We start from the raw sequence: 23,160 nt of genomic DNA on the forward strand, positions 1-23,160 counted from the left end.
CTGTACAGCAGAACGCAGGAGAAGAAGGTTCAACACTCTTCAGCAATAAATAAAAACAATGAAGCACAATTGTTAGTTTATCTCAAGTCATTTTTGCTTATTAGTATGGTTGAACTGGATCATCAAAGGTCAGCAGCGAAGACATTGGATAATAAAATGGGATTAGATACATTTGTGTTATTTAACATATTTAATTATTGCAGGTTTGCGTCATATTCTGCGTTTGCATTTCACTGGTTATTTGTACTTAAATAGAGTAGCCTATAGGCTACTTCCATGACTATGTTTTTAACGCACTTAAGTAGACTTTTAAAAAGAGCATTTTGTGAAAATGTCAAATTAAAAAGTATTACTTTAAAGTACATTTTAAATCATTGTTTAAATAATTTTTTAATGATGCAATAGCACTTATTTTCATTTGTTCACCAAAAGTAGGCCTACTTGATTATAATTTAACTATAGTGTGTAATTATATATTTTATTTGAAGTTAATATATTTTAAATGCCCTAAATTGCAACTTGATCATTACAAATGGACATAAATGTATTTATTTATTTATTTTTGTTTGTTTGTTTACCATAAATGCTTGTAAGTACAGTTGGCAGCAGAATTTAACTATATTTTAAAGACAATATAAGTAATTATTAAAAACGTACAAACAAAGAAAATGTGCTTGCTATCAAAAAGCACTCAACTAATTGCATTTTATATAAATTTAAACTAACACAGTTTCATTTCATTGCAATTAAACTGAAGTGTTTTCCCAGTGCTCTAAAAGCTTTGCAAAAACATATAAATATTGCCATTTTAACCTCTAAAAACCCTCTTTAAACTCTGATTAGAACGTTTAATTAACTGATTTAAAAACTGATTACACATATATGATTTGTGGTTGTTTTTCACACTGTGCATATTCTCAGAATAGACCTTTGGACCTTAATAATCTTATCAAAGATAATACTACCTCAGAGTTAATAAAAACAAACTTTTATCTCTTAAATACATATTTATGAATCTGAGGTGAAATGTTCTTGACCCCAAACCTCTGAGGTACATGTTTGGCTGTCCGGTCATGGAGTTTCAGAAGGTGCTGACCACACGGATGTGAATGTTCTCTTATCTTATCTATAAGAATGTTCTGTTTCGGAGAAAATGGTTCAAACTTATCTCAACTCACTTCCTTTAGGTTTTGGTATTTGATTCTTAGAAGAATAGCTCATGCAGAGAAATGAAATGCTTTAAGGCAAGCAGATTAGGCAAAAAATAAGCATTAAATGTGTATTTTTATTTACTTCAGCCCAGTAATAGAGTGGTGTTTTTCTCATAGACAAACGCAGAAAAGAAATGTACCAAAAGTATTTGAAGTGCATAAACTGGTGAGAAACAGGGCCATTTCTAAAACAGCTACCACACTGAAATCCCCTTGTGACCCAATTCAGCTTCGGAGAGTTCAACTGTGGGAGTATGTCATGTTTCCTGCTCTCTCACAGCCTTTCCACAGGTACCAGCGCAGATCGAGTTTTGCGATGGTGTGAATCTGGAAGCGTGCAAATACCAGAACACTCATAATGGTCATGTCCAAAATAAAGCCACTATAAATGGAAACTAATGACTATAATAATGACTATAGAGAGTGTGTGAAAATAGATAAATCAAAGATCAATGACATTTTTAACAATCAACCTGAAATCACCGAAAGAAAAGTCCCTGTCACCACTTCCCATTTTATTAATCTGTAATGAAAAGAGTGAATGAAGTCACTTCTGTTACAGCAAGAGATTTGTACACATAATATTGACTACAAACTAAGATTTATAATTGGTGTTAAAAGAGTAGCTCACCCAAAAAGGAAGATTTGCTTAAAATGTACTCATACAAGATGTAGATCAGTAGATTGTTTCTTCATCAAACAGATTTGGAGAAATTTCGCATTACATCACTTGTTCACCAATGGATCCTCTGCAGTGAATGGGTGCCGTCAGAATGAGAGTCCAAACAGCTGATAAAAACATCACAATAATCCACAAGTAATCCACATGACTCCTGTCTATCAGTTGTCATCTTGAGAAGAGAAAAGCTGCATGTTTGTAAGAAACAGATCCATTCAGATGAAAAAAAACAAACTCTTGAAAGGCCTGAGAGTGAATACATTTTCAGCAAATTTTCAGTTTTGGGTGAACTATTCCTTTAAACATGCAAAGTTTGTATAGTTTTTTTTAATTGGTTTTAATGCAAACGTTTTGCGAGGACTCTGCAGAATTGGGATTATGGCTTAAGGTGCTGCAAATTTAGTTGTCTACAGATCTCACATTAGCTTGAAATCGGTTGAATATAGGCTTGAAAACTGAACCTCCTTTTTGATTTTCAAGGGATTTGTTTCTGCCATGCAAAGCACTGTAACTGACTTTGCTCTATTACATGATCTTGATTGCACCTATGAAATATGACAAATGCTGTTATGCATTGGTGGAGTCAAGTATGACGAAACATGTTCTTATACATACTGTATACATAAATAATTAATAATAATATTCTACAACAATATAAACAACATAAACAAATGCAAACATGGGAAAGGTATCTTTTAACTGTTATAATATTTCATATAATAATCAATTTTGACACAAATCATTGCAAATCATATTTACTGTACATCATTATTCATTAAAAAAACAGCAAGCAACCTCAACTGAGCTTTGAAATTAATTTAAAGATTTGTTTGCAACATAATTTAATTTAGTAGTTTATTTTATAAAAAAAAAAAAAACACTTCACACTTCTCAATATAACATTGCTGCAAATTTAGTTGTCTACAGATCTCACATTAGCTTGAAATCGGTTGAATATAGGCTTGAAAACTGAACCTCCTTTTTGATTTTCAAGGGATTTGTTTCTGCCATGCAAAGCACTGTAACTGACTTTGCTCTATTACATGATCTTGATTGCACCTATGAAATATGACAAATGCTGTTATGCATTGGTGGAGTCAAGTATGACGAAACATGTTCTTTTCACTGAAAGTCATTACTGAGTGGACATGTGTCCTGACATGTTATGTATGTGACATGGCAACGCTTAGTAAAGTCAATGCGAGTGAATCATGAATATCCCAAAATTCCCCTCACACAGTCAACATGAAGTCATTATTGAAGCTCCGCATGCTGCTGGAATTTTGTTGACCATACATGGATTGTGCCAAAAATAAATGTGTGGTCACTTCTTGAGTTATATGGGAATTTTAAAAAGGGAATTTAGTGGGGAATATATATATATATTTTATAAAAAAAAAAAAAAACACTTCACACTTCTCAATATAACATTGCAATATCTACCACTCATCCTGCCAAAACCAACACCAAAACATGTATTATAAAAGTTAAACAAGGTAACCAAATCATTTCAGCAAGGTGTAGTTAGTAAGTCTGTGAAGTGTAGTGAAGGGCACATAGAGTGTTGAATAACATTCACTCTCTTATATTTCACCAGCTTCCCTTAAATAGTTACAGTTCCTCTTTTCTAAAATCCCCTGAACTTTCCCTGTCATGTCTGGCCCAGGTGCGTGATAATGCGTATCCCAGAAAGCATGCAAGCCCGCTGAGCGCTTCAGCAAAAAAACAATAATATTGCTGATACAGACCTACGAATTGATCATGAGTTTGTTTAACTGTCTTTGGTGAAAGTACAAAGCTGCTTTCAGATGAGTAGCCAGCTGCTTCCCAGAGCAGTGCGAAGATATTGTGCTCCTGTCAAAGAGAGGAGATTGGCCTAGGACATAGAGTGGGGATTTACACATCTGTAATTGTTCAGCCGCTCAGGGGAATTCCCTCGTGCATGTATCTATTTGCTTTTTATGACCAAGGCGTATAATATAACATGAACCAAACCTCAGCGGGCAAATGCTTTTCTACTGGTGTCAACATCTGCTACTTCTGTTACACCTTCACACTGATGGCAAGGCTGTATTTTGATGGTTTTTGTAGAGGGCCGACTCGAAAACATACATCAAAAAGCAAAAAAGCCAACGCTTACAGCACGCTCTGCAAAATGTGTGAAAATGGGTATTTGAGTTATGGGAATGGGGCTTTTGGTCGATGCAGTGCGCAATGTAGCAAAAGCATTTACCACAAATCTTTGATGTGGATATGCATATTTTCCCCCAAGACATGAAACAAGACTCGCATCTCTTTATGTTCTTCATGTGACAATGTGTAAGAGGAACCGTGCCTCTCCAGGGGCTCTTTTTAAGGGTACCGATCCAGTGGCGTCAGCAGTTGCACACATGTAGGCTACCACATTAGAGATAAGGGGAGTTCCTTTCTTTGCTTTTTTTAATGGTAGCGGACTTCTTTTCAATAAAGTTTCCTTGAAAAAAAACAAACAAAAAACGGTGAATTCTCTGAATGAAACAACTGACTATTTTTACATGTACCCTTATGATGCAGTTAAGGAAGTACTGCAATTAAGGTAGTGCATGTATACAGACGCTGCGTCCAAATATGCCTACTTCCATATTATATAGTATATGAAAAACAGTACAGCAAAAGAGTAGTTAGTCCGAATTCATAGTAGCAGTAGGTGAAACATACCCGGATGACCTACTACTTCTGGCGAGATTCTTAAAGGTATAGTTCACCCCAAAATGAAAATTCTGTCAGTAATTACTCACTCTCATGCTGTTCCAAACCCGTAGGACCTTTGTTCATCTTCGAAACACAAATTAAGATATTTGTGATGAAATCCGAGAGCTTTCTGACCTTCTATAGAGAGCAATGCACAAATTACACATTTAAGGCCCAGAAAGGTAGTAAGAACATCAATAAAATAGTCCATTAGTCCATGTGACATCAGTGGTTCAACCTTCATTTTATGAAAGAAAATAAAAATTATGACTTTTTTTCAACAATTTCATCTCTTCCATGTCAGTTTTCACTGTGCATTCATTTTTCATTTTTGGGTGAACTATTCCTTGTGTGCATTTGTTGGACACTTAACTATCCCATGAGGCCAGGGGAGATGATGTTGCGACGCAACATGACAGTACCTATTTTTATGCACATCTTAGGATATTAAAAACGCTGGATGGAAACACCAAGATGCGCATAAATTCTGAAAATGAGCATAAAAAAACGTATGCGCTCATCTAAGTTGGATAATTTTTTTATCCGGTAAGAAAAAATGCGCATAAACTATGATGGAAACACTTTTACCGAATAAATTCCTTAATGCGCATCAAAAAAGACATGCGACTTTGCAATGGGACAGCATAAAACTGGACCAGCCAATGGGCCAAACTCATTGCACAGCATCTGAAATGCTAGTTTTGTCATTCGAAAATGCTTGACCAAAGTCTCGTCAAAGTGCTTCGTTACAATTAACATGCGTTCCCAAACAGCAGGCTCCGAAAATAAGACAACATGACCGCGTTTCGACTGCGTGCTCTGAAGCTTGTAATTTATTGTATACAAAAATTATTACATACAGTGCCTTCTCCTACTGCAGCAAATTGTATTTTTCTTTGTGATATTTAGCGCAAATTAATCAGGAAGTGACGATTTTGTTCTCTCCAACTCACTGGATGGAAACGGTGCTTTATTCGCCAATGTTTTATGCGATATTTCAGTTTTGCACATAAGTTTAATTCGTAACTTTGGATGGAAACATAGCTTGTGAAACATTTAGTACATCCAAATTTCTTACATACTATTCGCTTTTTAACAGTCACGAGGTAAGTTTCAAATCAAATGTAGTACTAATTAGACGTTGTGGCATTAGATGCAGCTAGAATGTGTGATTTATGCTAATTATTAACATGCCTTTTTACTATTTCTGACATATTATTTCCAAACATAGTGTGGCTAATCAACATAAACAATTATTTTAGACATAATTATTCATAACTGGCCATTTCACAGAAATAGCGTTAAAAAAAATAGTATTTTAGAACCAAAAAAAAAAAAAACTCACATCACCCTTATAGTTTTGATTAAAATACACAACATGCAGTCAGATGGTTGCATATGATCTAGTAAAACTTCAAATATTTCAACACACCCAAACCTCAAATCATCCAGTACCACTCTCCATTGGAAATGGATGACTTCCTATAAAGAAAATGCAGCTTCAGAGTAACTAATCATATAGTAAAATACCTGTTGCGCAAAGATCAAGAAATTTACAGCTTTGCGTTACATGGTTTTATTGCTGGTTGGATACATTTGAATTGAGGTGTTTTAAATGTGTTGCTGACTAATTTGAAAGAAAGAAAGGCCAAAACTCTAGAAGTGAAGAACATTTAGTATTTGTGGCCTATTACAGGCTGATTTAACTAACCTAAGAATTTGGTCTGGTTGGGGTATAAACAAATATATTGCGGTATAAATGTCAGTAAAACAACCTCATGTCTTAGGGAATAATATAAATAATAGGTAGCATTTACTGCAAGTCTGCTCATGTCTCAGTAATTCCTTCCTCTAATTATTAGGGTAATTGGACTACTGGTGTACATGTAAACATAGCCATTGATACATTTTACTACAAACAGAAGATTTGATCCAGCTGGCTTCAACTAAAGGCAAAGTATGTATTTTCTACACCTTTAGTAAAACCAAACAGATTTGCAATAATAATCACTCAAACACACCCCCTGTCTGTAATTGGCCGTACAAACAGTTAGCCCCACCCCAAACTCACACCATTGGTTGAGTAAATGTACCAGTGTTGGGCTGGTCAGAATGCTCAAACAAACACAATACTGTGACAGAGACAGAGTATCTATACTGCATAAATGACTGACTTTTATTTTTTCTGCATACTAAGGTGCGGCAAGGGGAACAATTTGTTCATCAAATACATGACACACTTCACCTTTAAACATTGAGTTTAAACATTAAAGCAAAAACAAAGTCTTCCTGTTCTCATAAAGCTTGCATGCTGTGCTGGGCTCTTGAAAGCAAAAGGTTAGACAGGAAGAGGAAATGCTGGTATGAAGGGCTGGAACTATGCTTAGTGCTGGACAAAATGTCCCTGAATTTCCCCAACTATCAGCCCTCTATGAATGAGCTCATTTATGTCTGGAGTGACCACACCAGTCTGTACTGTTAAACACAACTTAGTAAACAGAGAGGTTTTGATGAATGCATGAAGTCAACAGTTATGTAACAGAAGAACCCAAGATAAAAACTGCTTATATCCTCAATTATGTTCTATTTGCTGTTATTGTTGTTCAAAATTCCTTCAGATAGTTCAAAAGTGTGAGGTGGGAGACCCATTTACACATGCAATGATATGAATCCTGTGTGATTCCAAATTATGAATCAGGTCGTTATCCAACCAAAAGTGCCTTGATGAGGGCTACACATACAGTGGGTACGGAAAGTATTCAGACCCCCTTAAATTTTTCACTCTTTGTTATATTGCAGCCATTTGCTAAAATCATTTAAGTTAATTTTTTTTCCTCATTAATGTACACACAGCACCCCATATTGACAGAAAAACTCTGTTGTACTCTGGCATGCACATGATTGCGCATGATGCCTATACCACAAACATAAATACAGGACTGAAATATTTCATGGTTAGCCCAACTGAAAAATACCAAAAATCTCCCCAATATGTGTTCATTATCAAAAGAAGGACCGATTCCATTTTTTTTTCTTTTGGCTTGCCTACTCACTCAAGCTTTGAGGTTTACACCCTTACCGTGAGGGCATATGTGACCTTCTTGCCTTTGAGGTTCTCGCTCTGTGTTCGTAGAGCAGGCAGCGCCTGGTGGGGACTTTCCAGAGCTCAGGGAGAAACAGCGTTTTATCTGCAGTACTCTCTTCTCACAGCATGATACAAGTGGCTTGGTGGTTTTAATACCCTTGCAAGCAAAACTATATATGTGACCCTGGACCACAAAACCAGTCATAAGGGTCAATTTTGTATTTATACATCATATAAATAAGCTTTCCATTGATGTATGATTTGTTAGGATAGGACAATATTTGGCTGAGATACAACTATTTGAAAATCTGGAATCTGAGGGTGCAAAAAAATCAAACTATGGAGAAAATCGCCTTTAAAGTTGTCCAAATGAAGTTCTTAGCAATGCATATTACTAATTAAAAATTAAGTTTTGATATATTTTCGGTAAGAAATTTACAAAATATCTTCATGGAACATGATCGTTACTTAATATCCTAATGATTTTTGGCATAAAAGAAAAATCGATAATTTTGGCCCATACAATGTTTTTTGGCTAATGCTACAAATATAACGCAGCGACTTATGACTGGTTTTGTGGTCCAGGGTCACATATAGATAGACAGATAAATCAACAGATAGATAGATGTAGATAGATTGATTCAGTAATATTAAATAATATTAGTCTAGTTTCTTGTATCTCATATGCCTTGATTCTGCATTTTCCTAAGAGATGAATGTAGAAATGACTGTGCATGTTTGTAAATGTAGAAATTTTAAAAAGTCTGGCAATGCAGTAAAGTCTAGTAATGATGAAATTGTAGAATTTGACCTGATCTGGTTTTAACAGTATTGCCATTTGCAGTAATGTTACGAATGACTGGGAAAAGTCTGTGGCTCTGGTGTGCTGAAAGAAGAGATCTGGGTTTTTGGGCAAAGCAGCAGGAAAGAGGATGGGTGGTGGAAATCCCCGTCAGAGCGTATCTGTGCAGGCCAGTCGTGCTGTATTTGGAAGTCAGCTGCATTTTCGGACTAGCAAAGTTGTCTTTTGTTAAAACCAGTTTTTGTGGTTTCTCCTGTTTGGAATTTGGCAGATTCATTTTCAGTTGCTTACAAACTGTCATCGTTTGCTTACGCTGCATTATATATCCTCATGTGCAACAAAGTAAATCCCATATAGCTAAAATGACAGATTACACTTTACAATTAAGTTCAATTAATTATTTAATGCATTACGTAACATGAGCTAATGATAGTTATACATTTAAATGTAACCAAATAATCCTTTAGTAATCGGAATAATGGCCTTCATAAAGACATGCATGATTTGAAGGGGTGGTGAAGGCCTGGAATATGAACAGAACTTCAGAATCTGAAAACATTAAAGGGGTCATATGATGCGATTTCAAGTTTTCCTTTCTCTTTGGAGTGTTACAAGCTGATTGTGCATAGATAAGATCCCTGAAGTTGCAAAGACTAAAGTCTCAAAACCAAAGACTCTGCCACGCCCCAAAATAATGATCTTTAAAAAAAGCATCATATGACCCCTTTAACAACCATTTTTACAGCATTTATTATTCTGGGTACATTTTAATTACAAAATATTCTCACTTTACTTACTGACTTACTTGTTCATCATACATTAATGTTAATTTATAGTACTTTACATTTAAAAATTGCATTAGTATATGTAGAAATTAATGTATTCCAAAGTTACAAAAAGCTAGCTGTTTTTTTCTTTTTTTTTTTAAGATGGCAACTTTGGACAGAAATGAATGTGAAGTGCAATAAAATGAATCATACATATAAAATTATCTGCAACTTCTCTTACAAAATAGCTTTTTTTGTTGTTGCAGGCTTCAAATATAGCTCACTCCAAAATGATGTCATATCAAAAATTTTGTGTTCAGCACACAGTCAGTTTATTATGCAAGCATAGATTGTGAAATTAAATATTTCTTGTTGGTTAACTGTTTAGCATCTAGCTTAGCATTAAGCATTAAGTTTGATGGTTGGGTTATTGTTGGGTTTGGGGTAGAACCTCTTAACAACCCTTAACAGAACCTCTCCAACCTGCTTTCTCTGCCCATCATAGTATTGAGTCTGCTTTGCTCAAAGTGTTCAATGACATTTTACTTGCAGTTGATGGTGGCTAAACATATAGTTCTGTTGCTTCTCGACCTTACAGCCGCCTTCGATACAGTTGATTATAATATTCTTCTTTGGCGGTTAAAGCATGTGTTTTGTATCAGGGGTACTGCTTTGCAATGGTTCAATTCATATCTTAGAGACAGGTCTCTTTCTGTTGAGTTAGGTAAGTTCTCTTCATCTGTTGCTTCTATTATCTGTGGAGTGCCTCAAGGATCCATTTTAGGTCCAATTCTTTTATTTATTTATATATGCGACCATTGGGAGATATTATTAGGAGGCATAACGTTTCATTTTGTTGTTTGTTTTTAAAGCTCTTAATGGTCAAGCCCCATCTTATCTCACAGATCTTCTTACTCCTCTTTCATCCTCCAGATCTTTAAGATCTTCTGACAGAGCTTTCTAAGCTGTCCCTCGTTCACGTTTAAAAACAAAGGGTGATAGGGCTTTTTCAGTTGCCGCCCCCGTCTTTGGAATCAACTGCCACTGGACATCTGCCTTGCACCTTCTATTACAACTTTTAAAACGATGTTGAAAACATATCTTTACTCCCAAGCATCCTAATTGGATTTTATCTATGTTTTATTGTTTTATCGTTTGTATTGCTTGTTTTATGTTTTAACCCTTTGATTTTGTCAGCACTTTGGTCAGCTTTGCTGAGATAAATGTGCTATATAAATAAACTTTACTTACTTACTTACTTACTTACATGCCACGGTTGGTCAATTATGCAATGCCTGCATGCTATTGGTCAAAATTTTGACCAAAAGTCAACTACAGGAAAAACAGGGCCTATGGTCACCCTAAAAGAGCGAACCCAATAAACATAAAACACTTTTTAAAAATTTATATTTATCTGTTTACGTGCATGTAATGTGACCACTAAGCAGCATCAGACAATGTGATTGTGTCATTTAACTATTGGAAAAATAACTTGAAATCTCAGGGGTTACTTCAAGTCCCTAATAATGCAAGAAGGGCTAATGGCTGTGCAGAACTATTTTCAGCCTGGGAGTCTCTGCAGAGTACATTCATGTCTATTTTTTCCTCGTTAAAAAAAAAGCCCAGACTCACCCACTTTTCTGCAGCTGTCTGACGCAAAGCCACGGCGGAAAAGGTGAACAATCTCTGATGTGTGCAGAGTCTAGACGGATGTACCAAATAACACAGAATCCCCCCCGCTAGTTTAGAAACAAATCTTTGTGAAGGGTACAATCACAGAGGATGAGGGATGCGGTGTGACCTATTTTTGGAAGTCACTAGCTGTGGTTTGATGCATTCAGGGCACTGAATACATGTATGTATAATGAAGTAAACCACAAGTAAAACTACAAGCCATGTTTAAACATTTGAAGCACAAAAAGAGACGGGCGAGCATGGTAGATAAAAGTATTGTTTTCCCACTGTAACAAAATACAGTTTCACAATAGCTGTTAGCCCAGATAAACACCGCCATCAAGTGTCGCTAAATACTATCATTAAGAGATTTGTGTAATTTGGGTTTTTCCCAATGATTATAAACCATGACAGTGTACTTGAGCACATTTAAACTGATTTGTGCAAACTACTTATAGGCTACTGTGTGTAACTAACTAGAGGTCGACACAAAACAGTCACTAATCAGATCTGCAACAGAAGCAGGAATATGATCTTAACAGCAGGTTTGAAAAATAAACTATTGTATTATTGGGACCATAATTACACACACGTCTTTGCACCCATGTTGAATAGATACTTTTACATGTTCTACCTGAGTTGTTTAATAAATACATGTGGACATACTTATTCAATCACAGAAGGATCCTCTGCAGTGAATGGGTGCCGTCAGAATGAGAGTCCAAACAGCTGATAAAAACATTATGGTAATCCACACCACTCCAGTCCAGTCCAACAGTTAACATCTAGTGAAAAGCTGCATGTTTATAATAGACAAATTCATCATTAAGATGTTTTCAACTTTAAACCATTGCTTCCAGCTAAAATACTCTATCCATAATATTGCTTTCTCCAGTGAAAAAGTCATCTTGTCTGAATCAGGAGAGAAATATGCACATATCAAGCAGTGTTTACAAGTGAAAACAGTCCAAAACAGTTGTAAACAAAAATGTTAGTGAAGTTTTAATGTTAAAAGATAATGGGAAATGGACCTTTTCACAGTAGGAAGCGTTATTTTGGATTATGAACTGGTATTTTGGCCAGAAGTAATGGTTTAAAAAAGTTAAAATACCTTATTGATGGATTTGTTTCTTACAAGTTTCTTAAGATGGCCTGGGTGAATAAATTTTCAGCAAATTTGATCCCCCCCCTTTAATATTAAAGTAAACCTGCAAAATGCATAGCTTTCTGTGAATGAATGTTTGAAGTTATGGCTTGCCTTTAAAAAAAGAATGTTAAACACAATTAATATTGTTCTTAATTTGTGTGTGTGTTTTAAGCTATAGCCCTACTATCTCATTTTTTTGTCAGGTGCATGTGTCTCAATCACATTTCTTCTCCATCGCTCTCAATTATCATATCTTAAAAGAAAGAAAGAAAGAAATATTTTACCCCAAAATAAAAATAGTTATCATTTATTATGCATCATGTCATTCCAAAACCTTATGACTATTGCTTTTTTTGTACTGGTTATGCTTTCTCATTAAATGAAAGTTAAAGGATATGTAGCTCCGCTGAGCTCCAAAATGACCATAAAGGTCATCATTAAGGTATTTCATAAAACTTGTGTGCTATATTTCTAGTCTTTTAAAGGCATGCTAGGTTTGTATGAGAAAGAATGACATTTGAATTGCTAAATTATATAATAATTTAAATAAAATGATTTAAAATGATCACGTTTCATTAAAAGTTTAATGTTTTGCTAAGATGTCCAGTGGACATTTGTAAAAAGAAAAGCATGTGTACATCTGGGACAGTGCTATCTGCCTGTACTAAGATTTATGGCTCTTTCTGACACCACACGGTTAACATTGCCATCTGCTGGCTCTTTTGAGGAACATATTTAAACAGAAATATATATTTGCCCCATTAAATATCCTCAGTGTCTACTGTCGTATCTGGTATCGTTAGCAGAAAAAGAAATCGGTTTCTTTGCCATTTCAAGTTTATTTCCTAATACTCTCATTGTAGAACGTCTTTCAGCCAAACAGCTGAAAAGAATCTGGTTGTCATGACAACAAATTGGCGCTTTCTGCCGCCCTCTGTTGTCTCTTGAAAACATTGCATTTTCGATTATATCATGATCGTCTTTTCTCAGTTTGTTGAAAAGTGCAGGTTTTTGGCCCACTCCATATGTCTTGTAGCCACAGACACATCATGAGGAAAATCCACATCTTACATATAAGATATGAATGTTTGTGCCAACAAGGTGAGATATTGTGAAAATGCACTTTAATTTTTTTAATGTTAGAAACTGTTGTATGTTGTAGACTTAATAAAACCAGCAATGCTGATTTTGAAATGTTTGTAGGTTGTACACTTTAATATGATTCAAAATTAACAATATTATACACGTGACCTTTGCAAGAATGTGGAGGCTGGAAATCGGCCTGAATCTTTCATGGGATGATTTTCAATTTCAGGTAAGAAAAACTACCTATTTTTTGATTGTTAGTAGAACTCATAATTAACACAGTTGTTCTTTTTATTTGTACAAACTGCACCATTGGAGGAAACTGTTCTGAATCTTTCATGGGATAATTTTCCATTTCAGGTAAGAAAAACGACCTATTTTTAGGTTGTTAACGGAACTCATAATTAACACAGTTGTTCATTTTATTTGTATTGAAACAACAAACCGCACCATTGGAGGAAACCGGCTTGAATCGATCTTGGGATGATTTTCAGTTTTAAGGTGGGAAGAAATACCAATTTTAGGTTGTTAATAGAACACTAATTAACTCTATTGTTCTTTATATTTGTATTGAAACATCAAACTGCAACATTTGAATGAAGGTGGAAACCAGCCTGAATCTTTGGGATGATTTTATATTTCAGGTAAGAAAAACAACCTATTTTTAGGTTGTTAACAGAACTTATACTTAACACTATTGTTATTTTTTGTATTGGACAACAAACTGCAACACTGGAGGAAATCGGCTTGAATATTTCTTGGGATGATTTTCATTTTTAAGGTAGGAAGAAGAACCAATTTTGGGTTGTTAGTACTAATTAACACTATTGTTTTTTTATTATTATTATTGAATCAACAAACTGCAACATTTGAATAAAGGCTGAAATCGGCTCGCATGATTTCCAATTTCAGGTAAGATAAACTAGGAAGAAGAACCAATTGTAGGTTGTTAATAGAACTCATGATTAACACTGTTTGTTTGTTTTTTGTATTAAAACATCAAACTGCAACATTTGAATTTGAAGTGGAAATCAGCCTAAATCTTTGGGATGATTTTCAGTTTCAGGTAAGAAAAACGACCTATTTTTAGGTTGTTAGTAGAACTCATAATTCACACAGTTGTTCTTTTTATTTGCATTGAAACAACAAACTGCACCATTGGAGGAAACCGGCTTGAATTGTTTTTTAGGATGAGACAGGGTGTCTACAGATATGAACAAGTTAAATTTAAGACTTTTTAAGACCTTTTTAATACCACCTTATGTGAAATTTAAGACCAAGCCTGTGATGGAAATACACATTATATTACATACGTATATGTAATATTTAACGCGTTTAAATGTAAAAATAAAACAAAATATCATCGCTGTCAAAAATTATATTTGTTATTACGATATACAGTGAACTTTTCATATCAGCAGACAATATCCCATACAAAATACTCCCACAAAAATATTCCCTCGGTCGCATCACCGAGATTTTTGGTGGTGTAAACAATTTATTCTGAAGCAATATTTTCATCAGTTTTCTGTCAGCTTTTACATACTTAAATCTGCATGTTTTTAATATTTACCACAGGATGTCATTTACCTTTATAAAGGCCAATATATATTTTTTTACCTTATTAAAGGGGTGGAGAAATATCTCCGTGATGTCTCGTGAAAGCTCGAGAGGGAACTCATAATTCACACTATTTTCCTTTTGCAATTGATACATTTCAACAACAAATTGCAACATTTGGTGGGAGCTGTAATGTTGAAGGAGGCTTGAATGGGATGATTTTCAATTAAAATCATAAAATAGTCATAAAATAACAGGATACATTTTAGACTTCACAGGATGTAATGAAGTTAAGTGACATGAAGGCCAAGTCTGGTAACCCAAATTCAGAATTTATCCTCTGTACTTAACTAAGAAAAATTACAGGCCTCCAAAAAAAAAAAAAAAAAAAAAATATATATATATATATATATTTCTTGTTATTCCATAGTATTACCAAATATTGGATTCAGCTCTTTATAAAATTGTTTTCTTTAGTTTAGCACAGTTTTTGACTGAATGTTGACAAAATTATCCACAAATAATATATATTTCACTCAAAAACAGCCCAGTCAGTTCCAAAAAGAAATACAAAACTTGTGCTTATTGAAAAAAAAGAAAAAAGACTGAATCCAAGATTTTGTGGTAATATAGCATGAGACAACAAGAGATTTACATTTCATAAATAAAGGTTGTGGGACCAAATAAAAATAGAAAAATGTATTAAAAATCGTCCCTTCATTATTAGCCATTTTATTGCTAAATTACATGCCTCATGTGCCTCAATATACTGTAAATGAACCTGATAAAGTTCCGCTAATTTGGATCATGTCATAATGAATGCTGTCTGATTGAAAGCAGACTTACTCAGATGAGCAGGGTTACGCTGAGGACATGCTCAACTGGCCTTCAGTACCACACAGACATTGAGACCTTTGTTGCCTAAGACAAAACCGTATGTATTAGTGAGAGAGCACAGCTCCGCCCACATAACACATACAAACCCATCCAACCGACAGGCTTCAGAGAGCGTGAAGAGTGAAATTCAAGCACTTTCCCAGCAATTTCAAGCACTTAGTGATTTTCAAGGTTGGGGAAGCTGTTATAATAAAATATAATATTTATAAACGTATAAAAAGTCAGAAAAACAGCTCAAAAGGAAACTAGTAAGGGAAACTACTGTATGAAAGGGAGACCATTGCAAATAATGTTTTGTAATGTTCCCACTGCTTCAGTAGCAAAAAAAACAAAAAACCCACAATTGCATTTCCATGACAGCCCCAAAAAAGGAAAAAATCAAGAAAAAGATGTCAGAGTCACTCTCTCAGCAGCTTAACTAGTTTTCTGTAATGTAATTCCAGTGTAGTATAACACAAAAGTATAGTGATTTAAATGTACTTAAAATATTCTTATAGTTAACTAAACCAACATTTTTGTTACTTGAAATAAATATAAACTGAAATAAAATATAATATTAAAAACTCATCAGTCGATCACCTGCAGAACTTTCCACTTTCATTTTTTTATGATTGGCTCTCCCACTAATTTACCCTGTTTAGTAAATTGGGCCCATAGTATCTCAGTAATACTAAAATAACACTACTAAACACTAAAACTTTTAAGTCACATACGATATAATACTGTAGTATTTTATTAATGTTAAACACAAAATGGTAAAAAAAAAAAAACATAAAAAAAAAATAGTTATGAGATTTTGAATGGGAATATTTATAAGTTGCATAATAAGCACTTATACATTTTTGCTTTAATTCTTGATGATGTTTGTGTATGTATTCATCAATACAGTACTTTTTTTTTTTTTAATTCTGGCTTTTTGAGCCGTGTATCTTCACCTCTCTCTTCCTTCTGTGAAAAAACAAACAACAAAAACATTATAATATGACAATTCTGATTCTTAGATATTCCGATTATACTGATATAAAGGACTGCCGTACCTCCCTCTTTGACCGGCTGTATTCATCTATGGCATACTGGTATTTAGCTGAGGTGATGCCAAAAAGCGATGCCATTCGCTCACCGAGGTAGTCACAAGCTGAAAGATGGGACAGGCAGAATTTGACATAGTTACGAGATTTTGAATGGGAATATTTATAAGTTGCATAATAAGCAGATGGATGTTTGTGTATGTATTCATCAATACAGTACTTTTTTTTTTTTTAATTCTGGCTTTTTAAGGTGCTTAGTGAATCTCTGTGGAGTCACAGGATTTCAAATGATTAAAGACAATATCATGATGTGGTGCTTGAACTAGATAGAACAGAAAAATAATCATATATTTAAAATGAAAATGCTGTTTTGCATATTTGAATAAAACATCAAAACTGACATGTCATAATCGTTTAACATCATCCACAATGGCCTGAGGAGGATTTTACTGCTAATTGCACAGACACAAACATAAATATGAAAAAAAAAAAAATTATAATAATCCCAAGGCATGATTATGCACATTTCTGTCACTATGCCTGTGCACAGAATATGATTTTTAACAGTTTTCTCCAAAAAGAAAAGCTAAGACGCTGGAGTGATGTTAAGGTGGGGATAAAATATTGTGGATAGGTGATTAAAAATAAAATCGAATTATTTTTGTATGGTATAATGTATTTGTATAGTGATATAAATGTACTAAATAAAAAAAAAAGAAAGAATACACACACGCACGCACGCACGCACGCACGCACACACACACACACACGTTTACTTAGCTATCTAAATGGGGACATTCCATAGGCAGATTTGACTACTTTAGTAATTTCCGTGACTACAAATCTTAAAGTTTAAGCATATAATGATATTCTAGGGAATTGTGTGCTTCTAACTCTATGGCAACAGTTTGGACGGGACCCTTTTCTATTCTAACATGACAATGGCTCTGTGTATAAGGCAGGGTTCAAAAAGAAATGATTTGATTCAGTCAGTGTGGAAGGTTTGAAAAAAATGCAAATGTTTGCACAATTTAAAACTGACACTCAAATGTATTTGGAAACAAAATCTAAAAGTTTTTTTTTTTTTACCCTGATATGGTTGGTTATGCACTTTTTTATAAAGTATGCTTGCTCAGAAATAAGGATTTGTAACATCTTGTAGTTATGTACATGTATTTGTTTAATTTACAACTTTTTGTGCAACAAATTCTGTAACAAAATATATCAGCAAAGAAGGCAAACGTGATAGATATTGGCTTTAACGTGCAAACAAAATACTTCAGCATATACCTTTTTAATCTGGAACACTTTACAAAATGACTCAAATGCCATAGTTCAGTTTGTCATATTAGTTTAAAGATCCAGTTTTCGGTTTTGAATCAGACTTACCGGATATAGTGGATGTAGCTGCTCTCCACATCTGAAACCAGACATATGGGCCCCAAGCCAGCTTGGACTTTTTTAAAAAAAGAGAAAAAAATAAAAGTTCTATTCAACTCTTATTCTGATTGTTTTTCGTTGTATAGAAAAAAACCTACATTACAGGTTTGGAATGACATGATGGTGAGTAAATGATGTCAGAATGGGTGAACTGAAGGATCCTTCAGGGCATTTGTTCAAACACACATACTGTGTCTATGGAGGACAGAAGGTCTTTCTTTGAGTTCTGTGTTTTGTCTTCCTCCTCCTCATCTGTGCTGTATTCTTCCATGGTCTCCCCGCTGGAGAAATGAATAATGCGGCGTGGGGTCTTCTCTTTTCTGTCCAGATCACCAAGCTCCACACACTCATATTCCTTCTCTTTTCCAGAGAGCTGTCCACAGGCACACAGCAGATATATTACAAATAAGTTGGTTATGCACAATATGATTGGCTTTTAAACTGGAATGAGGGAAGAAAACTGGCCTAGTGCCCTTAAAAAAACAAAAACAAATGAACAATAGTTGTTTTCCACAATACCACAGTAAGGATTGCGTCTGAAATCAAAATAAATGTATATGGGTCTGCTTTAAAAAAATCGGTATTGCTTCAAACCATTCTGCCATTTTCAATTCTTTATTTAATGTCTATTACCACGTTATCTTTCCCCTGTAGTGCAGTTTAAAAAAAAAATTGGTTTCGTACTATTTTCACAAGGTGTACATTTTCAAAACTCTTAGTACAAAACTTTCAACTGATCACACTTTTAACACGACTAGTCATTATTTCAAAACCTGATCTCATGATTTCATTGTAGTTGCGCATATTTTCATTCCACATAATCATTGTTTCAAAACAAGATCATTGTGATATGTATTGAGAACATTTGAATTAATCACCAAAACACAACAGTATGATCTTTCAATTCAGCAAACAGTTAATTCAAGAGCAAACAATGCCAGATTCATTTTTCAAATCACCTTTGTTGCTGAAATAATTAGAGTAATACAGGCAATAACTGTCATGTTAGAAAATACACTTACATTACCTAACTTGCATATCTCACATAAAATCAATAATGTTTGTAAAAGTATTTATCCAGTGTGTTATCAAAAGGTGTGATGAAGGTATAACATGGTCATAAGGGTTTGTGCTAGAACAGAGTTTACTTTCAATGCAGTATGGAAGAGGATTACAAAATAACACTTTTTGACTTTCTCAGTTTGTGTAAATCCACATGGGGTTCAGAATATAATTTTTTTATCCACAGTAATTTTACACTTGTCTAGTACAAATATGTTGCTTTGTTTCATGATTACAGTGTACGTTTTTCTTTATTTACCCTCAAAAAAATGGAAGTGAAATGTGACAACATGCCCCATAGGTGGGATACATTGTAACATCTGAGGGGCACGTTGTAACATGACCATATAACAGCTTAAAATGTTATCTGATCGAATGAAAAAAATATACAAGACAAACCAAAATATTTTGTTAATAAAATAAAATAATATTTTTTTTCAAATAAAATAATGGCGTTTTTTAAGAATGAAAAATATCAGATTTTGGAGTTTGACAATGAACACATTGCAATCATGCTTGGGACGGCCCATATACACGAGCTAAAATGCTTTACATGTCTTGAAATAATAATTTCTAAACATTAAACATTGACTGTAGGTCTTTAATCACCTGTTTCTCATTAAAATTCATTAAAGTAAATAGTGTAAATTACATCGCTAATGTCATAGAATAGCACATTGTAACGCAGTGTTACAACATACCCCATCTGCGCAACTGGAATTTGTCTCATTTTAAATGATTATTAAAAACAGAGAATAAAAATTGACTTAAGCCAGAATTTTAATTTTACTGTGGTAAAATAAATGTTCATTGATATCTTCAAAAGATTTTTTGAATTTTGGCACACTTTTTTTTCTATATAATGTTGATATGGTAACTAATACTGTAAATTTTGTTATGCTAGCATGTGTGGAAATATTCAAACCATGTGTGTTACAACTAACCCCGCGTAACTTTGTGCCCCGCGCTCCCCTAAATGTCCTCACTGTGCCATATCTGAATCTATAGCTGAATTTTTCAGATGAAGGGTGAGTTATAGTAATGTGCAGTCTTTACCATGGTAATGCTTCAATATACATTATCACATGGCATAATGTAATGTAAAATGCTGTATTTGATGCCATCTCAGGTCATAAAAAGTTTTAAATACGTTATATGGTATAAGAAATTTCTTATTTATAATTTCAAGAGGTCTTACAGACAGTTGGGGACGGAAAGACAAGAGTTGTGATACAGCTGGATTAAACTTCAAAAGGCAATGATGTCATTGAAGAAATACAAGCTGCACATTTCAAGTCAAAACGCGGTTTTTATTTGAATGTATCTGAAGGCAACAGACTGTCCTCCAGTGGCGTAACTACAGACAGTGCAGGCAGTGCAGCCGCACTGGGGCCCGTGCCGCGGGGGGGCCCCGCAGCGCACGCTCCACCCGTAAATAAAAATATAACACAGAATGAATAGTCTTGGTTTATTTGTTATTTGTCATTTCTACGACTTTCCAAAAAAGGAGACAAATATTTAGATTAACGTCAAATTTGCCGTCACTCCCTCAGCCGTTGTATAGAAACACCCTCGCAAGCAGCGCAAATTCTTTTTTTTTTTTGTCATTTATGTGGGGTCTCCTCGAGAGTGTATGTAGCCTAATGTTAAAGTGATTATATTGCGTTTCATTTTTAATAAAGTTAATTTAGAAAAACGTTTGGAGCATTTTTTGTTACAAATTTGCATATATGGGTTCCCTTCTAGACACGAGCGCTGTGTGTTTGTATGTGCTTCATAACCGTGCACCAGGGGGCCCGTCATAATAGCCTGCACTGGGGCCCGTCATTACTAAGTTACGCCACTGCTGTCCTCAGAAACGTGTCATTGGCATTTTAATTTCATTTGATCTATAATTCCTGATAAAGCAGCGTTTATGAGCGCCGAGCTGCTTTGTGTGCAGCCGTTACCGGGGAAACCGCAATATTTCAGTGCTCCCAAAACGCCACCTCGTGGCAGAGAATGAATTTGCATTTCCAATCAGCCTTTCTTGCCGTTTATGGTCCGATCAATGCAAATATCAACCCATGTTTTACGCAGCAAACACATAGAGTTGTAAATGAGAAATTATTGACATAATAATATATATGCTTGATTTATCCCTTTTCATAAAAAATGGTCTGAAGGCTGAAATGCTATAAGAGTTTTGTTTTTGTGAAAACCTGTATCTGAACTGTAAATCATGTAATTTTATGGCTCAATACTGTATGTTACCACAGACATTGTCCAACCCCACTCATACTGTGTTCATTTTACTTGTGCAGCTCTTAAAATGGGTCATAAATTGCCTTAAATTTATTTCTGATTTTCTATATTTAAAAAAAGGTATTTTTTATTTGGGCTAGTTAAATTAATTTTCGGGCTACCAAAGTCTGAAGAGTACCTGCCCGAATGGCTACCAGGGATTTTGAAATTTTGCGAGCCCTGCATCTGTCTCCCTTCTTCTGACACATCTCTGATCAATCTCTGATCAGTTCCTCTCCCTTGTGTCCTGCTGTATGTTCACAAATAGCAAAACACACGGTTTTACAAATGAGGACATCCTCAAATGAAGATTTTAGGTGATTTTGTCAAGTTTTGCTTACTTCTGGGAACCAATTTGTCCCCAGAATATGTTTACAGTAAGTAGGTACACACACACACACACACACACACAGGTTTTCCTATCATTATGGTGACATAGGAGTAATGGGTTTTATACCGTCTCCCCCTACACTAACCCTACTCCTAAATACCCTTACGAAAATAATTTTTTTTCTCATTGGACCCAAAAAAGGACAATGATTTCAGATATTGCCATCTTTGTGGGGAAATTTTGTCCCCATACAATAGGGTTTAACTGAACCACACACATACACCCTTACAAAATAGTGGTTATCATCTTAGATAAATCACTTTTAGTGTAAAAATAATTCATTGCAAAGGTTATTCCGAAAATGCAATCACATTCTATATAAACTATATATCTATTGAATTTATATATAGATGCACCAAATGATTCACTGATTAACCATTAAGATGAGTTAGATCAATAATAGACAAATGTATTAAACTGAATGAGAAGTCATGCAAATGAAAAGTTTGATAGTAATAGTTTTATTAAAGGCAGTTGCTGTGAATGAAACATTTATATAGATTAAACACTTATTTTGTGTAGTGAAAAGGATATTTTGTGATTGTGTACAGTACCAACACAATTGAAAATATGCTACGTTTGAAAAAAGTGCACTTTTGATGATCTGTTGTGACATTAGTACTAAGAGTTTTGAAAATGTACCAATTGCTTGTGAAAATTGCGCCAAAACAATTAAAAAAAATGTAATATAGTAACTTTTGGTGAAACTGGACCTTTAGCTATAATCTGACCGGTTTAGGTTGTAAATATGTAACAAACAATTCGTATATTAAAAACTAAGACGTTTAGTATAGCGTTATTATGTTAGAGATGACCATTGTTTAATTCCTGGCACAATGTGAATGCTTAAATTAAATCCAAAGTGATAACAGCACAATAAAACTGTGCAAACTTTCATTATAATTTATTGGGTTTTCAAAATAAATGTAAACATATATCCGAGTTATTCAGACGTGTAATGTTACGCATGATTTAAATTAAGTCAAATATATAATTTACCTTGTCAGAGTCCATATCATGTGTGACAGTTATACTGACGCTGGATAGATAAAGGGGTATTTCTGCCATCGCTATTGTGTACAAACTCCGCTGTCCAGTTCACCAGCATCAACCCAAAGTCCAGGCGGAGACATTTGTTCATGCCACCGCCCAGCATCAGCAGCAGCAGCAGCAGCCTCCAGGCGGAGCCAACGGGAAATTACTATATTTGCGCCACCTAACGTTCTGGGGTGTAATTAATTTTTGCTTACAACAATTTGCCTTATTTATTTCTACCGTGTGTGTCTGGGCCATTCTACAGAATTAGTGCAAAGTCAGA

The 23,160-nt window shown here is 34.6% G+C and overlaps 1 protein-coding gene across 1 annotated transcript; it reads right to left on the reverse strand.

Annotated features, from left to right (window-relative positions):
• Positions 1-1,451: 1,451 nt before the first annotated feature.
• Positions 1,452-22,910, reverse strand: LOC107742112 (protein FAM177A1). The gene is made up of 6 exons (XM_016554992.1): positions 22,842-22,910; positions 18,297-18,479; positions 18,056-18,122; positions 16,676-16,773; positions 16,530-16,586; positions 1,452-1,538 (listed from the first exon to the last, which is right to left on the reverse strand). Exons 1-6 carry the CDS (start codon positions 22,908-22,910, stop codon positions 1,452-1,454), a joined length of 561 nt encoding a protein of 186 aa, XP_016410478.1.
• Between the last annotated feature and the right edge of the window lie 250 nt (positions 22,911-23,160).

The sequence above is a fragment of the Sinocyclocheilus rhinocerous genome, unplaced genomic scaffold, assembly GCF_001515625.1.
Source record: "Sinocyclocheilus rhinocerous isolate Xijiao unplaced genomic scaffold, SAMN03320098_v1.1 scaffold16, whole genome shotgun sequence".
NCBI lineage: Eukaryota > Metazoa > Chordata > Actinopteri > Cypriniformes > Cyprinidae > Sinocyclocheilus > Sinocyclocheilus rhinocerous.